Here is a 16,446-nt window from a genome sequence, read left to right as displayed (position 1 = left end):
TTACTAAGGGCTCAGTCCCCTGTCATCCAGGTGAATGGTTCTCGCTTGTCCCTGCCACAGAGCTTCTCCACCCTAGCTCAGTAGTGGTGAAACAAACTCCCCATTCCTCTACAAAATGGTCCATGCCCATTTTCCGCTGTGGTCTGAAGATGCATCTCTCCAGATCTTACCATGACTAACACTACTCCCCTGCAGGGCTTTGCCCAATCAAGTATCACTTTCATGTATCACTTGTATCTTGGTCTTTTAGCACTATCATGTTCCACTTGTATCTTCATCTTGGTGCTCTGAAAGAGAGAAAGAGAGAGAGAGAGAGGGGGGGGGGGTGGGAGGAAGGGAGGCGGAGTAGAGAAAAGAGATCCATGGCTGTTATGGGGAGGGGGGGTCAGGGTAGAGTGGCAGGTGCAGGGCACTGATGGAAATATCCGCCCCCCCGAGTATAAAAGCTGAAGAGGGGAGAGTGAGTTAAGCAGTGGGACGCCCCCCGACAAGACAACGTTGAGCTGGTGAGTAAGCTTGAGCACACAGCACTTACTGAAAACGTGGAGAGGTCACTCAATACTTAGCATAGCATCGTTACTGTGATATCACCTGCCTTAGCATAGCATCATTACTGTGATATCACCTGCCTTAGCATAGCATCGTTACTGTGATATCACTTGCCTTAGCATAGCATTGTTACTGTGATATCACCTGCCTTAGCATAGCATCGTTACTGTGATATCACCTGCCTTAGCATAGCATCGGTACTGTGATATCACCTGCATAAGCATAGCATTGTTATTGTGATATCACCTGCATTAGCATAGCATCTTTACTGTGATATCACCTGCATCACCATAGCATTGTTATTGTGATATCACCTGCCTTAGCATGGCATTGTTACTGTGATATCACCTGCCTTAGCATGGCATTGTTACTGTGATATCACCTGCCTTAGCATGGCATTGTTATTGTGATATCACCTGCCTTAGCATAGCATTGTTATTGTGATATCACCTGCCTTAGCATGGCATTGTTACTGTGATATCACCTGCCTTAGCATGGCATTGTTACTGTGATATCACCTGCATTAGCATAGCATTGTTACTGTGATATCACCTGGGTTAGCGTAGCATATTTACTGTGCTATCACCTATGTCAGCACAGTATTTCACTTTTTTATCACCTGCATTAGCATAGCAATTTAACTTTGCTGTCAGTTACGTTAGCAATTACTCTGCTATCACGTGTTAGCATAACTTCTTATCTGTGCGATCACCTGCGTTAAAATAGCATGATCACTGTCATCTCTCCAGTGGGCTTGGTGGTTTGGGAAACGTGAAGTCGTCAGCTGGTAGATCTCTGCTTATGGGCAGTGGTGTGTGGTCTGCAGGGTCTTTGCTAGCAGGAAGCACAAGAACCCTGGGGTTTTTATAGCCTATCACCATAAGAGGTGTTCCAGCCGCTTGGCCATGTGGAGAGAGAGGAACGTATTGAGTTTAGAGTCACTTATGTCTGCTGGGGACCGTAAGCATGATGGATACAGTGGAGGGGAAGGTCCAATGGTGTCATTTTTTGTGAGTTTGGGGTGGAGATCTGAAAGCCTGGATGGGGTCTGTCTGAGGTCCAGACCCAGGATTGGGACAGGACTCATGGGAATCCCTGTCATTCTCAGTAGCATTTGGGGGGGGGGGGGGGGGGGGGGGGGGGTAACAGCAGACAGCCCCAAGAGTCCCCTACACATGCAGGCCTATGATGTTACCCTGAGTTATCACAACACCCTCTTCTCCACGAATAACCACCTCCTCAGAGGGGTAAGAGGACACCTGCTCAGGACGGGCCCTGCCAGAATGCTGGGTATGACTAACATTCTGCATGGGTCAAAGCCCTCTCTTGGCATCTGTACTGCTGTACTGTTGTTGAGGGAGGGAGGGGGTGTCTCTGTTTTGATGCTCTAGTCGAGGGGAGCACACTCCATGTAATTTTATGTGTGGAGATCAGGGGCACTAGCATCCAACTGAACATTTGCCATCATATTTGTAGTTTTTTGGAAGCGTTGGGATATCGCTGGACAAGTTTTTTTTTTTTTTTTTTTAAAGGTTAAGTTGACTTTATTTTAAGTCTTCGTATTACAGTCAGTCTTTGAATAATATGTCTTTACAAAGATATATAATATAATAATATAATTAAAAGACATACACATTTTAGACCGCATGTGTTGAGGAAACAAATAGTCTACCTAGCGAAGGTTTCTGTTTGGCTATGCTGCAAATGCAGCATATGCAGTAGAAGAGCGCTGATTGGCACAAGGTTCATGCGCCAGCCAATGGCTGGGCAAGGTTTCATTTGGATTTGAACTGAAAATAGAGGTTAAAGAAATGGCAGTGCCCAGATGAGCTTCAGCACCAAAGCAACAAAGCCTGCCTGCCAGTTCAGCAGCTGGGAATGTTATACGGTAGTTTGAAATTTTCTGGTATTGGTTAGATTGATAAGATTTATTTTGCCATTGAAACATATGAGGATGCTCCTTTGAAGTTATGCTACAATCGGAAAATGCCAATGCTCTGTTTCAGTATCAGAAACAGAGGTTTGAGGCACAGAGCATGTGATCCTTTGCATCTCAAATGCCCAATATGCTGCTATTCTTTAAAAACATGTTATGGTCTCAAATAGAAATCTGGTTGCAAATCATCTCTAGAAAATAAAATAAAAGCTCTAGAAATAAGCTATTAGCTTGCTAGCTTAACTATTTTAACTAGCCAACCAGCTAGCAAGGATCTCACTAGGTCAAGCCAATTGAAGGCCTAGTTGGTCATCAATGAATGGCAAAGTTTCTTCCTTATCCTTGTATTTGCGGGAATAATAATGAGATGAATATTCATATGCATGTGGGGTATGTATACCACAGCTTAGGCAAAACAATTTTGAGCACAGAAGTATATTCTTTTAAATTCCTAAATGCCTTCAGGAACAAAGCTAGGAATGTAATAGTCAAGACTTTGGATGAACAATATTAAAAAGTATGCTGGTTTTAGAGCCATAATGGAATATGGAATTGCTGTTTAATTGTCAAATTTGTTGCTTCTATCCCTTGACATAATAAAGACACAAAGCTATGAAGGGAAAATGTTTTAAGGAAAGGAACAGAGCACTGAATGTCAGCACACAGGAGTAACTACAGTGTATACATTGTTCCCTCCAGCACACAGGAGTAACTACGGTGTATACGGTGTTCCCTCCAGCACACAGGAGTAACTACGGTGTATACGGTGTTCCCTCCAGCACACAGGAGTAACTACGGTGTATACGGTGTTCCCTCCAGCACACAGACATCCCAACATGGCCGATGACTTCAGTCTGCAGGTGAAGAAGGTTACCCTGGCGATGGGAGCGAGCCTTAGCGACCAGGACATCGACCGCATTCCGCGCGAGATGAGAATGCAAGGTAACCCCAGCACAGAGGGGTCAGTCAGTCCTGGGGCCCTGAGGGGTCAGTCCTGGGGCACTGAAGGGCCCTGTGGGGTCAGTCCTGGGGCCCTGAAGGGCCCTGTGGGGTCAGTCCTGAGGCCCTGAAGGGCCCTGTGGGGTCAGTCCTGGGGCCCTGTGGGGTCAGTCCTGGGGCTCTGAGGGGTCAGTCCTGGGGCCCTGAAGGGCCATGTGGGGTCAGTCCTGGGGCCCTGAAGGGCCCTGTGGGGTCAGTCCTGGGGCTCTGAGGGGTCAGTCCTGGGGCCCTGAGGGGTCCTGAGGGGTCAGTCCTGGGGCCCTATGGAGTCAGTCCTGGGGCCCTGTGGAGTCAGTCCTGGGGCCCTGAGGGGCTCTGAGGGGTCAGTCCTGGGGCCCTGAGGGGCCCTGAGGGGTCAGTCCTGGGGCCCTGTGGAGTCAGTCCTGGGGCCCTATGGAGTCAGTCCTGGGGCCCTGTGGAGTCAGTCCTGGGGCCCTATGGAGTCAGTCCTGGGGCCCTGAGGAGCCCTGAGGGGTCAGTCCTGGGGCCCTGTGGAGTCAGTCCTGGGGCCCTATGGAGTCAGTCCTGGGGCCCTGAGGAGCCCTGAGGGGTCAGTCCTGGGGCCCTGTGGAGTCAGTCCTGGGGCCCTATGGAGTCAGTCCTGGGGCCCTGTGGAGTCAGTCCTGGGGCCCTATGGAGTCAGTCCTGGGGCCCTGTGGGGTCAGTCCTGGGGCTCTGAAGGGCCCTGTGGGGTCGACCCTGAGTCAGAGCAGCTTACAAAGTCTCACTTTATATTGATTATGCATTCACTCTATTAAAATAGCTGTATGTTCTACAGAAGAAAGTCCGGTTTGGGACCTAATCCAAGGTTAACAGCAGCATCCCACCTGGGAACTGAAGATGCAGCCTTTGAGTCTCACTAACCAGTGTGCACTACAGTGTGCAGTTTCTGGGGGGGGGGGGGGGGGGGGGTTAGGGTTAGGGTTAGGGTTAGGATACGGGGGGGGGGGTGCTGTTTACAGTGCAGAGGGCATGATGGTGGGGGAGTGGGGTGGAGCTTTGACACAGAACAGCCAATCCATCTCTTTCCAGGGAACTTCAACTACTCAAAGTTCTTTGAATACATGCGGCAATACAAGACCTCAGATCAGCAAGAGGAAGTCATCAAGAAAGCCTTCCAGGTCTTGGACAAAGATGGCAGTGGATACATCGAGTGGAATGAGATCAAGTAAGGGGGTTCACCAGGATTCTGCACAGGCAGCACACACATCAGGAGCAGGTAAAGTTAGCACACAGGTAACAAACAGGTAAGATACAGGTAGCACATAGGTAACACAGGTAAGGCACAGGTAAAACACAGATAGCACATCAGTAACACAGATAAGACATAGGTAACACAGGCAGCACATAGGTAACACCAAGGCAGTACATAGATAACACAGGTAAGACACATGCAACACAATGATAGCACAGACAAGAGGTAAAACACAGGTAGCACGTAGTAATACATAGTAAGACACAGGTAAAACACAGGTAGCATATAGTAACACATGGTAAGACACAAGGAACACGGGTAGCACACAGTAAGACACAGATAAGACACAGGTAAAACACAGGTAGCACATCAGTAACACAGGTATGCATGCGCATCTTTAATGTATCAGTCCCCTGTGGCAGAAAAGTGAGGCTGTGGAGGACGCTGTACCCTAACAGCCCAGCAGGGGCAGCATGTGACTGGAGTATTTCTCTGTGGCCAAAATTTCAGCTCAAGAAGCTGAGCTCTCATCAGCTTCCATACCATGAAATGACCTTTCTCAGATCATACAGGAAGCAGAAACATTTTGGTCATTAAATCACATTCAGAAGTTACCTTTACATGCCAGTGCTGACTGTGGCCAGTAGCTCCATAGGGTGATTGCATTGCCCAGGCAATATGAGGGTTCAGTCAGTTAGGGTTGCCAGGCAATGGGAGGGTTCAGTCAGTTGGGGTTGCCAGGCAATATGAGGATTCAGTCAGTTAGGGTTGCCAGGCAATGGGAGGGTTCAGTCAGTTGGGGTTGCCCAGGCAATATGAGGGTTCAGTCAGTTAGGGTTGCCAGGCAATGGGAGGGTTCAGTCAGTTAGGGTTGCCCAGGCAATATGAGGGTTCAGTCAGTTAGGTTTTCCCAGGCAATATGAGGATTCAGTCAGTTAGGGTTGCCAGGCAATATGAGGGTTCAGTCAGTTAGGGTTGCCAGGCAATGGGAGGGTTCAGTCAGTTAGGGTTGCCAGGCAATGGGAGGGTTCAGTCAGTTAGGGTTGCCAGGCGATGGGAGGGTTCAGTCAGTTAGGGTTGCCCAGGCAATATGAGGGTTCAGGCAGTTAGGGTTGCCAGGCAATATGAGGGTTCAGGCAGTTAGGGTTGCCAGGCAATGGGAGGGTTCAGTCAGTTCGGGTTGCCAGGCGATGGGAGGGTTCAGTCAGTTAGGGTTGCCAGGCGATATGAGGGTTCAGTCAGTTAGGGTTGCCAGGTGATGGGAGGGTTCAGTCAGTTATGGTTGCCCAGGCGAAGGGAGGGTTCAGTCAGTTATGGTTACCCAGGTGAAGGGAGGGTTCAGTTAGGGATCTGTGTAAAACAAGCAGCTGGTGACACTGTGCATTTTGGAAGGTAACCGTGGATGTCTACACATTTGTACCTCAGCAATAACTTAATATCCATAATCATAACAGCAGTTATTTAACAACCATAACTGTAACAACAACAGAAAATGAAGAACCACAACATGAACAACAAATAAACTACAACTACATTAATCACCACAACTAATCAAACGCCACAAGAATGTTGACAAGAACAAATCAACATCTAAAATAACAACAGCAAAAGAACTATCACAATAACAGCAACAAAGTCAATGTATACTACAATGAAAACAACAACCAAATCTACAGCGGCAGCAATAACAATAAACTCCACAACTACAACAGTAACAACAAAATAATAATCACAACAAAAGAAACAACTACAACCCCAACATAACAACAAAAATAATACAACTAAAAATTGTGTTTTCTTTGTAAATACTGCAGTTTTAACCCTTTAAGGCATAAGTAGAAAATTCTAATGCTGAGGTAACAATCACTACTGGTAATTGAAAGAAATTGAATTTTGGAACACGTTTGAAAAAAATATTCCAAGAAAAACCTACTCTTCAAGGGGTTAATCTGATGCATTCGCCCCCCCACCCAAAAAACCCCTCCCTTGCCGAGCAGGTATATCCTGTCCACCGTCCCGAGCTCAGTGCCCATTGTTCCCCTGTCTGATGAGGAGGCGGAGGCAGTTATACAGGCGGCTGACGCTGACGGGGATGGGAGGATCGATTTCAGAGGTGAGAGAGAAAAACCACACACAGTGATGACACAGTGCATCCACCAGGGGTCAGCATGCTGCACTTACACAGTACAGCCACCAGGGGTCAGCATGCTGCATTTACATAATACAAACACAAGGGGTCAGCATGTTGCACTTGCACAGTACAGCCACCAGGGGTCAGCATGTTGCAGTTACACAGTATAGCCACCAGGGGTCAGCATGCTGCATTTACACAATCCGGCCACCAGGGGTTAGCATGCTGCATTTACATAATACAAACACCAGGGATCAGCATGCTGAACTTACACAGTACAGCCACCAAGGGTCAGCATGTGGCACTTACACAATACAGCCACCAGGGGTCAGCGTGGGGCAGCATCAGCCAAGGCCTTGCACACATATTTGCATTACTTTGTTCTTATGGAAGAATATACTGCCTAACACAGTGATGAGTGCACACCAAAAGTTTTCCATACAAACAAAATAGATGAGATTTGGAATCATGACAAGATACACTTTTGCATCTTAATCCTGTTATGAACTGTGACCTACATGCATTATTGAGGGTTTTATCTTATGTTTTGAAAGAGTCATCAATAATTCAAAAGAGAACATTGCTTGAACATTAACATTTGTAGAGAAACCTGTCCTCCTGCAATCCAATGCGTTCTAGGTTGTGAGCAGAGTATGTGCTTTGGATCTTGGCCAGTTTGGCTCAATGAAGAGCTTTGTTCTGCCTCAGTCTCAGGGTCTCTGTGCAGAGACCAACAGGAAGATGTTCATGCAGCCTCATCGGCACGAAAGCGTGACTCTCAGCGGTCACCCTGGGCTTGGGTTTCAAGGTCACACCTCCTAGCTTTGTAAATCAGCTCGCTTTTTTCAAAATACAAATGCAAGGGTTAAAATATTCTGTGACGGGTTCTCTGCAATGTGTTCCCTGCGACGTCTTCATTGAGATGCGTTTCCTGCACTGGGTTCTCAATGTTTAGAAGTCTGTGGTGGCTTCTCTGTAACAGGCTTTCTGTAAAGGGTTCTGCAGGTTTAACTCTGTCAGCAGCGCCAAGTGCTATTGCAGATCATTAATCGGCTGAATTTGTATGTATGGCTACCAGATGAGAACAATGTCTTTGTCTCTCTCCATCTCTCCTTGTCTTTCTTGCTGTCTTTCTCTCTCTCTCCCACACTCTCTCTCTCTCTCTCTGTCTCCCAGAATTCTCTGACCTGGTCAAATTGGAGAAGAAACCCAGGAAGTAGTGTGCTGTGGCGTGAGGTCCGGGGGGTGGGTCCGGGGGTGGGGCCAGGGGAGGTAGGGGCTCCAGTGGTGGCTTGGTGGCCAAGCCCCTTTCCACTCTAACTTGCACATCGGCAGTTAGTTGGTGAGAGAGTGCAGGAAACAGGAAGTGTATAATTCAGCGTGCATGTGTGCATCCGGTCAGCTTGGTCTGTCTGTCAGTCTGTTTGCTGTGTGTTTAATCCCTGGAGAGGCCAGGAGTAGAGGATGGTACACCAGGTGGAAATGTGTGTTTTCCTTTATGACAACTTGGATTTATTTAATATAACATAATACCTGTGGCTCAAACAGCAGGTAAATAAAGGGGAATGTGCCGCAGGTGCACTATGACTTTCCTGCCACAAGCCTCCTTTTCCACGCGTTTAACAGTTTACATAAAAACACAAACTCAGACTCCCTCAGAAAGGGACTGACGTGCCTGTGAAAGGAGGGGGCGTGGCTATCATTAGGTTCACTAAAGCTCTTTAGACTGAAAGAAATGGTACATTCAGCATATCAAATCAAATTTTATTCATATTTCACATTTTACAAAGAACTTGTCACAGTACACTTTCTGACCTTAGAAGTGTTCTAGCTAAAAGGTTCTCTCTGAATCTTTACTGGGGGCAGTTTGCACGTAAGGGGCTCTGCAGAAGCCACGCCTCTTTGTTCCACAGAATGTGAGCAGTGGTCAGGTACATATTCTTGCATTAGAGATCTGAGATGCAGTGCACTGTGCATGACACAGCATGTTATTAAAGTATATAGTCATGAGAATCAGAGGTTGGAATTATACATAGTTACAAGGACTCCACAGTCACAACTGTATTCACAAAATTTTCCTCTTTCTGTTTATCGATTGTATTTTTAAAGGATAAAAAATAAAATATTTGGCATTAGGAAACCCCACCTCCAATTCCACTGTAAAGACTGACTTCCTATGGATTCATAAATGTTGTTTTTTTTTTTTTTTTTAATCTGAAAACGGAATTTGTTTAGTTTATACAAACAATAAAGCTTTTTTTTTTGGTGACAGAATGAGGCGAGTGGTCTCCACACAGGACACGTGTAGATTACTGCATGTGTGTCCAATTCGTATGCCAGAGAAACAAGCTGAGAGTGCCACACCCTCTATGTCCACTCTGCCTCTCCATTGGCTCCTCTGAGGAAGAGGCGGAGCCACAGAACCACTCCTGGGATTGGATGCATCAACTGTGCATAAATAAGAACTCAGCCTAGCCGTAACAAACTTACACTCAGTTAAAACTTGCACAGGACTGAAATAAAACCTGTTGGACCACACAACATAATTAGAACACAACCCTGCGTATAAACTAAATATTCACACTGACCCGGAAAAAACGGTGTAATTAATAAGGTTTCAATGGCAGACTGATTTGAATGTACTGAAGGATTGTTCGAAAACTGTGAACCCCCTCCTGGCCAACATTACGGGAATAACAGGCTGAAAATGGGACTGGGGACCCATTGGATTGAAATAAGGCAGGAGGTTTCCATTACATCTTATGGGGAAATTGAGAGGTGGGGGGTGCACTGGGCACCATATTGGTTTCGGCAACTGAAGCAAGCGGTGACAGCCGTTCCATATTATAGAGTTCAGCGATTTGATCGATCAACATCGACATAATTTTGTGTATTTTGTGTGACTGTACGTTCCTTTATGAAGAGCTTGCTAACTTCTGAGTTAAGGACACATGGTGCGACCAAGTTTAGTAGCTGCCTAGTCACAAACTAACTAGTAGCTACTAAGCCTGCAGTGTGAGCTTTACATTCCAACTGAAAAGCTGGCGCAGCCCAATCCTGAAACACAACACTTTGGCAGATAGTACCCATAATCCTTTGAGGCACTTACGGTCAGACAGAATACCGAGCACAGGCCGCTGAGACCTCATCACTGATCTGCACCAATCACAACAGTCAGCTGTGGGCAGGAAGTTTCTGTGATTGGTGCACGAGACAGCTTCACCCGTTCCAGGCAGCAAGCGGTCTCTCTCAAATCAGTGATGTCTGAGCCAATATCAATTACAAAACAAACACCATGTGCACGTACATTATCTGAATACGTTGGTTGTACAGAATGTGACACAGAAATACACACTCTCCCAGGTACTCCAGTATGAGTCTCAGTGCTGAGGCACGCTGGGAAGCGTAGTTTGATTGTTTGGAATATGGCAGATTCCAGGCACTTGAAGAGTCCCTAACAGCAAGCACAACAGGGAGCAGGAAGTGCACGAAGCGAGGCTCCATCCACAGGAGAGCAGTCCGCAGTGTGTTGGGTATGTCGAGCTAGGGGCCTGGCCCCACAGTGCAAATCATCATCTCTTCTCCTCGCTGAGTGCATTTATACTGATAAATGCAGCTCATAAAAATAAAATATACACTTCAACATAAAATGATCTGAATAAGAAACTATGAAAAGGTCAGAGGAGGGGCTGCAGTGGAAGTGTGTGGACACTACTCCTCCCCTCCCCTCCCACCCAGAGTCAGGTGGAGTGGCTGGTGTTTCCACGGTGACCGGGCGAGAGCGCTCACTGACGCATGTAGAGGAGGATAAGGCCTGCTTGGTGCAGCTGTTGCCATAGCGACATCTCCATGTGCAGGTCGTGGTTTATGAAAAAGCCGACGGGCCGGTATGTGTTGTCATAGTAGTGGTCCGAGTACTTCCTGAAATCTGGCGTCATGAAGCCGTACGCGCTCACCTAGAACACAGAACAGAACCCTGATCGGTTCTTATATGCTCACCTAGAACACAGAACAGAACCCTGATCGGTTCTTACATGCTCACCTAGAACACAGAACAGAACCCTGATCGGTTCTTACGCACTCACCTAGAACACAGAACAGAACCCTGATTAGTTCTTATATGCTCACCTAGAACACAGAACAGAACCCTGATCGGTTCTTACATGCTCACCTAGAACACAGAACAGAACCCTGATCGGTTCTTACATGCTCACCTAGAACACAGAACAGAACCCTGCTCGGTTCTTATACGATCAGAACTATGTGAAATGGGGGAAATTTGAAATTGGAGACCGTTTACACATGTGATTTTTAATCTGATTGGTTATCGCATGTTCCCCATCCTTCCGGTCACTCCGCCAGCTGGCCTCACATCGCCGGCTATCCCAGCATGCCTTGCGGACACGAAGAATCGGCTCTCATTGAAAATGAATGTAGGTGATTCGATGTGCTTCTTGTTGGAGGGTGTGTGGCTTTACCGCAGTGCAGTTTAGCGGAGTGCGTTCTTATCCGAAGGCACTAGAAACAGGTACAGTACAAGAGTCGGGACTCTGGGCTTTAACCCCGTGGCTACGAGTTTGATTCTCAGAAGAGGCACCGCCATTGCTCCAGCAAACATCCAGCTGACTAAATGTAAACTGTGAAATGTAAGGGTGTGTGCTGAAATGTGTGTGTGTGCGTGCGTGTCTGTGTGAGCGTGTGTGTGCGTGCGTGTCTGTGTGTGCGTGTCTGTGTGAGCGTGTGTGTGTATGTGTGTGTGTGTGCGTGTCTGTGTGCGTGTGCGTGCGCGCGCGTGTGTGTGCGCGTGTGTTTCTGTGTGTGCGTGTCTGTGTGTGTGCGTGTGTGTGTGTACGTGTCTGTGTGCGTGCGTGTCTGTGTGTGCGCGTGTGTTTCTGTGTGTGCGTGTGTGTGTGTGTGTGTGTGTGTGTGCGTTTCTGTGTGTGCGTGCGTGTCTGTGTGCGTGTGCGCATGTGTGTGTGCGTGTCTGTGTGCGTGCGTGTGTGTGTGTGCGTGTGTGTGTCTGTGTGCGTGTGCGTGTATGTGTGTGTGTGTGTGTCTGTGTGCGTGTGCGTGTGTGTGTGTGTGTGCGTGTGTATGCATGTGTGTGTGCGTGCGTGTCTGTGTGTGCGTGCGTGTCTGTGTGTGCATGTCTGTGTGTGTGTGCGCGTGTGTGTGTGTCTGTGTGCGTGTATGTGTGTGTGTGTGTGTGTCTGTGTGCGCGTTTCTGTGTGTGCGTGCGTGTCTGTGTGTGCGTGTCTGTGTGTGTGCGCGTGTGCGTGTGCGTGTCTGTGTGTGTGTGCGTGTCTGTGTGCATGTGCGTGTGCGTGTGTGTTTCTGTGTGTGCGTGCGTGTCTCTGAATTTGATATAAACTAATATGGGCTGTGAACATACTGTCACTCCTGTTTCTCACCTGGTCACATGTGTGCAGGGCAGCCAATAGCATTACAGCTCCAGTTGAAGGGCGGTACAGATGTCTATACTTGGTCTTCAGAACTGAGGCTCTTAGAAACCTGGAATAAAATAATTCATATTTAGAGAAATGTCAGCTCATTTTCATAGTGCTGAAATATACCCCCCAACACCCACCCACCCCATCTCTGTGCACAGGCTCTACCCCACAATCCGGCACAGAACTCCACAGGAAGTGGCCTGAGCTCTCGTTAGGGAAGGGGATTGTACAGGAAGTGCTGACACAGTAACACTGAGACAGTGTAGGACATGTCCCCCTGCAGAGTAACACTGAGACAGTGTAGGACATGTCCCTCTGCAGAGTAACACTGAGACAGTGTAGGACATGTCCCTCTGCAGAGTAACACTGAGACAGTGTAGGACATGTCCCCCTGCAGAGTAACACTGAGACAGTGTAGGACATGTCCCTCTGCAGAGTAACACTGAGACAGTGTAGGACATGTCCCCCTGCAGAGTAACACTGAGACAGTGTAGGACATGTCCCTCTGCAGAGAAAGTAACACTGAGACAGTGTAAGACATGTCCCTCTGCAGAGTAACACTGAGACAGTGTAGGACATGTCCCTCTGCAGAGTAACACTGAGACAGTGTAAGACATGTCCCTCTGCAGAGAAAGTAACACTGAGACAGTGTAAGACATGTCCCTCTGCAGAGTAACACTGAGACAGTGTAAGACATGTTCTTCTGCAGAGACAGTAACACTGAGACAGTGTAAGACATGTCCCTCTGCAGAGTAACACTGAGACAGTGTAAGACATGTTCTTCTGCAGAGACAGTAACACTGAGACAGTGTAAGACATGTCCCTCTGCAGAGACAGTAACACTGAGACAGAAGGGTGGGGCTGAGAAGTGACTCTCACCTGTTTCTGAGGTACCTGATGAAGTCTGGGTGATACATTTTAAATTTCTGAGCCGTCACATGTTCCCCAAAATAAGGGGGCGGGCTGTGAGGGGAACACAACGCAGACAGAAAAAGAGGAGAAAGGTCAATCTCACAGGAAGAGGACTTCACAGCAGACTTCATCAGTCCTGCTTTTCCATTCGCTGCAGGACAGAGATGACATCACAGCAGACTTAATCAGTCCTGCTTTTCCATTCGCTGCAGGACAGAGATGACATCACAGCAGACTTCATCAGTCCTGCTTCTCCATTTGCTGCAGGACAGAGATGACATCACAGCAGACTTCATCAGTCCTGCTTCTCCATTCGCTGCAGGATAGAGATGACCCTTGACCTGCTGACCTCTTACTACGCTCTGGCCCTCTGTCCACAGGCGTGTGAGTGGCTGCAGCTCTGAGCAGGATGTAGTCCCGGTCATGATCCGGCAAAAACACATACCGAGTCTCCTGCAAGAGAGGGAGAGAGAGGGGGATGGGGGGAGAGAGAGAGAGAGAGGGGGCAGGGAGAGAGACAGAGAGAGAGGGGGGGGAGAGAGAAAGGGAGAGGGGGGAGAGAGGGAGTGTGAGGGAGGGAGAAAAGGAGAGGTAGATGAGGGGAGGGAGGACCAACATGAAGCAAGCAGGTGAGAAGTTAGAGTAAATATGCGAATGATCTGATCATTAAAACAGTTAATTATTTACTTACAGCACAATACAGGCCTAGTGGGTATAATCATTAAATAAAATGTGTGTTTGTGCGCGCATGTGTGCGTGTGTGTGTGTGTACATGAGTGTGGGTGTATGCACGTGTGTGTGAGTGTGTGTGTGTGTGGGTATGCGTGTGTGAGTATATGTGTGTGTGAGTATGTGTGTGTGTGTGTGTGTGTGGGTGTATGCGTGTGTGAGTGTATGCGCGTGTGTGAGTATGTGTGTGTGATTATGTGTGTGTGTGTGTGTGTGGGTATGAGTGTGTGTGGGAGTGTATGTGTGAGTGTGTGTGAGTGTATATGAGTGTGTATGTGAGTGTGTGTGTGTGGGTATGCATGTGTGATTATATGTGTGTGTGTGTGTGTGAGTGTGTGTGTACATGAGTGTGTGTGTGAGTGTGTGTGTGTGTGTGAGTGTGTGTGTGTGTGTGTGTGAGTGTGCATGTGTGTATATGAGTGTGTGAGTGTATATGAGTGTGTGTGTGAGTGTGTGTGTGTGTGTGGGTATGGGTGTGTGAGTATAGGTGTGTGTGTGAGTGTGTGTGTGTGTGGGTGATTGTGTGAGTATATGTGTGTGTGTGAGTGGGTGATTGTGTGAGTATATGTGTGTGTGAGTATAGGTGTGTGTGTGTGTGTGAGTGTGTGTGTGTGTGGGTACCTCAGAGATGGGGGGGCCCTTGTACCCCACAGATGTGTAACTGAGTAAGGAGTTGCGCAGGGTATTTGTGGAGAAGGTGTACAGTGATGTGCGAGAGCCCACATCCTCCTCAAAGCCCTTAATCACAGCACCGTTAGTCCTGCAAAACAACACACACACACACACACACGCACACACGCACACACGCACGCACGCACGCACACACACACACACACGCACACACGCACGCACACACACACACACGCACGCACGCACGCACGCACGCACACACACACACACACACGCACACACACACACATCACACTAGGTGAACAGCTTTAGCTCCTTGGAGAGTCTCTTCATATGAATGGCGCCCTGACACAAGTAGTCACATGACACACAGGCAGGTTAATGACAGAAAGGCGGTCACCGGGTTCATATTCTCAGTAAAACCAGCTGAACCCCAACCTGAACACCTGGATCTCACCTGGATCTCACCTGGATCTCACCTGGATCGGCTAACCTGAGGAGCCCTGGGAAACCCAGGGTGGGGGGTCCATTTCATACACTGAAGCACTGACACTCGTATATATTGCAGCACTGACACTCATATACCTCACAGCACTGACACCCATATACATCGCAGCATTGACACCCATATACATCGCACCACTGACACTCATATACATCGCAGCACTTACACTCATACACACTGCAGCACTGACACCCATATACATCACAGCACTGACACTCACACACATCACTGACACTCATATACAGTGTTTATTTTTAACAGCTGCAACCTGGCTAGCATAGTAACTATCACAGAAATGAAACGCTAACTAATACAGAACCACAGTTTCAACCAAAATGTTTTAGCCACTTATATTCAGTCTGTGGGCCGTGTGCCTGTGGGGCGAGCAGCCTCACTGAAGAGGCCTGCATTTCAGCCTCACTGAAGAGGCCTGCATTTCAGCCTCACTGAAGAGGCCTGCATTTCAGCCTCACTGAAGAGGCCTGCATTTCAGCCTCACTGAAGAGGCCTGCATTTCAGCCTGATTGTTGAGGCTGAATTTCAGCCTGATTGTTGGGGCAGAGGACAGAAGGACCATACCATTCCAATAAAAACCTTTCATAGGTTCAAAGTTTAGGACACACCTTCGAGATGGTTCTATACATCCCGAAGAGTGTTTGTACCAAATTTGGTGCTTTTATCCACTGTGTAATGGTTTTATGATTTTTTTAGATTAATTTGCCCTACTATTTGTTTGTGTGGACCAGTTAGTCAGTACACTGTTTTCTGAAGGAAATGTCAGCAAGAATCTGCCAAGTGAAAATAGAGGGAATTTGAAGATACAATTTCCGATATCTTAATTTTTCATTTTTATCTTAATTTTTATCAAAGCGAAAGGCTACACGGACAGACATTCCTGTGTCAGTAACGCGTAAATCCAGTCCGATGGCGCAGCTCAGCTCATGTGAGCTGTGTGCATCGCCTCGGAAACAGAATGATAGAGAGGAAGTGAGAGGTAAACAGCGAGGCAGCCCACCCACAGTCCCCACCTGAAGACGTAGTCGTGCTGGTCGATTTCCTGACCTTTCTTTGACCCCCGCAGAATCCCGCCATTGCCCACCACCGCGCAGCGGATGCAGGCCGCGCCCTTTCCCCGGCTGCCCCAGTCGTCAAACAGGCACCGATTGGCCGAGGAGTTCAGGACGGACAGAGAAGCTTCCAGGGCTACGGACAGGAAGTCACAAACACAAATGAGACTGGTGCTCATTTCTCACAGGAAATGGCATCACACCTGGGTGGCAAACTGCATCACTGTTAAAGTTCCGTTCCTCTGCTGTTGAAGCAGAAACATTAAGGGTTTTTGAAGGGGTGTGGCCATAAAGGGGTGTGGCCAGGCATAACACTGCAGCAATGTACACCGGAAGTTCCTAT

General features: G+C 47.9%; 2 protein-coding genes across 5 annotated transcripts in view; one reads left to right on the top strand and one right to left on the bottom strand.

The window, feature by feature from the left end:
• Nucleotides 1–384: 384 nt before the first annotated feature.
• Nucleotides 385–8,962, top strand: LOC118221233 (parvalbumin-like EF-hand-containing protein). Of its 2 annotated transcripts, none has more exons than XM_035406106.1 (5): nucleotides 385–506; nucleotides 3,305–3,427; nucleotides 4,517–4,652; nucleotides 6,677–6,792; nucleotides 7,987–8,962. In XM_035406106.1, exons 2-5 carry the CDS (start codon nucleotides 3,322–3,324, stop codon nucleotides 8,028–8,030), a joined length of 402 nt encoding a protein of 133 aa, XP_035261997.1. In that variant the 5' UTR covers nucleotides 385–506; nucleotides 3,305–3,321; the 3' UTR covers nucleotides 8,031–8,962. The 2 variants fall into 2 exon arrangements, with proteins under 2 accessions (XP_035261997.1, XP_035261998.1); XM_035406107.1 differs by having other exon boundaries at nucleotides 410–506; nucleotides 3,265–3,427.
• Nucleotides 8,554–16,446, bottom strand: part of st6galnac (ST6 (alpha-N-acetyl-neuraminyl-2,3-beta-galactosyl-1,3)-N-acetylgalactosaminide alpha-2,6-sialyltransferase) — a 16,058-nt gene continuing 8,165 nt past the window's right edge. Inside the window, exons 5-10 of one of the 3 annotated variants that reach the window (XM_035406103.1) lie at nucleotides 16,065–16,239; nucleotides 14,523–14,661; nucleotides 13,522–13,625; nucleotides 13,140–13,223; nucleotides 12,222–12,321; nucleotides 8,554–10,766 (exon numbers count right to left, since the gene is read on the bottom strand). In XM_035406103.1, coding sequence (XP_035261994.1) covers nucleotides 10,596–10,766; nucleotides 12,222–12,321; nucleotides 13,140–13,223; nucleotides 13,522–13,625; nucleotides 14,523–14,661; nucleotides 16,065–16,239 — 773 coding nt within the window. In that variant the 3' untranslated portion in view covers nucleotides 8,554–10,595. The other 2 variants (XM_035406104.1, XM_035406105.1) reach the window with 2 other exon arrangements.

Source organism: Anguilla anguilla, chromosome 2, assembly GCF_013347855.1.
Source record: "Anguilla anguilla isolate fAngAng1 chromosome 2, fAngAng1.pri, whole genome shotgun sequence".
Taxonomy (NCBI): domain Eukaryota; kingdom Metazoa; phylum Chordata; class Actinopteri; order Anguilliformes; family Anguillidae; genus Anguilla; species Anguilla anguilla.
The sequence above is the reverse complement of the archived record's forward strand: the minus strand, read 5'-3'. Positions and strand labels throughout refer to the sequence as shown.

Coding starts and splice junctions, on each gene's coding strand:
- LOC118221233 (XM_035406106.1), top strand. CDS start 3,322: ATGGCCGATGACTTCAGTCTGCAGGTGAAGAAGGTTACCCTGGCGATG. Junction 4,653..6,676: donor ATCGAGTGGAATGAGATCAA/GTAAGGGGGTTC, acceptor CTTGCCGAGCAG/GTATATCCTGTCCACCGTCC. Junction 6,793..7,986: donor TGGGAGGATCGATTTCAGAG/GTGAGAGAGAAA, acceptor TCTGTCTCCCAG/AATTCTCTGACCTGGTCAAA.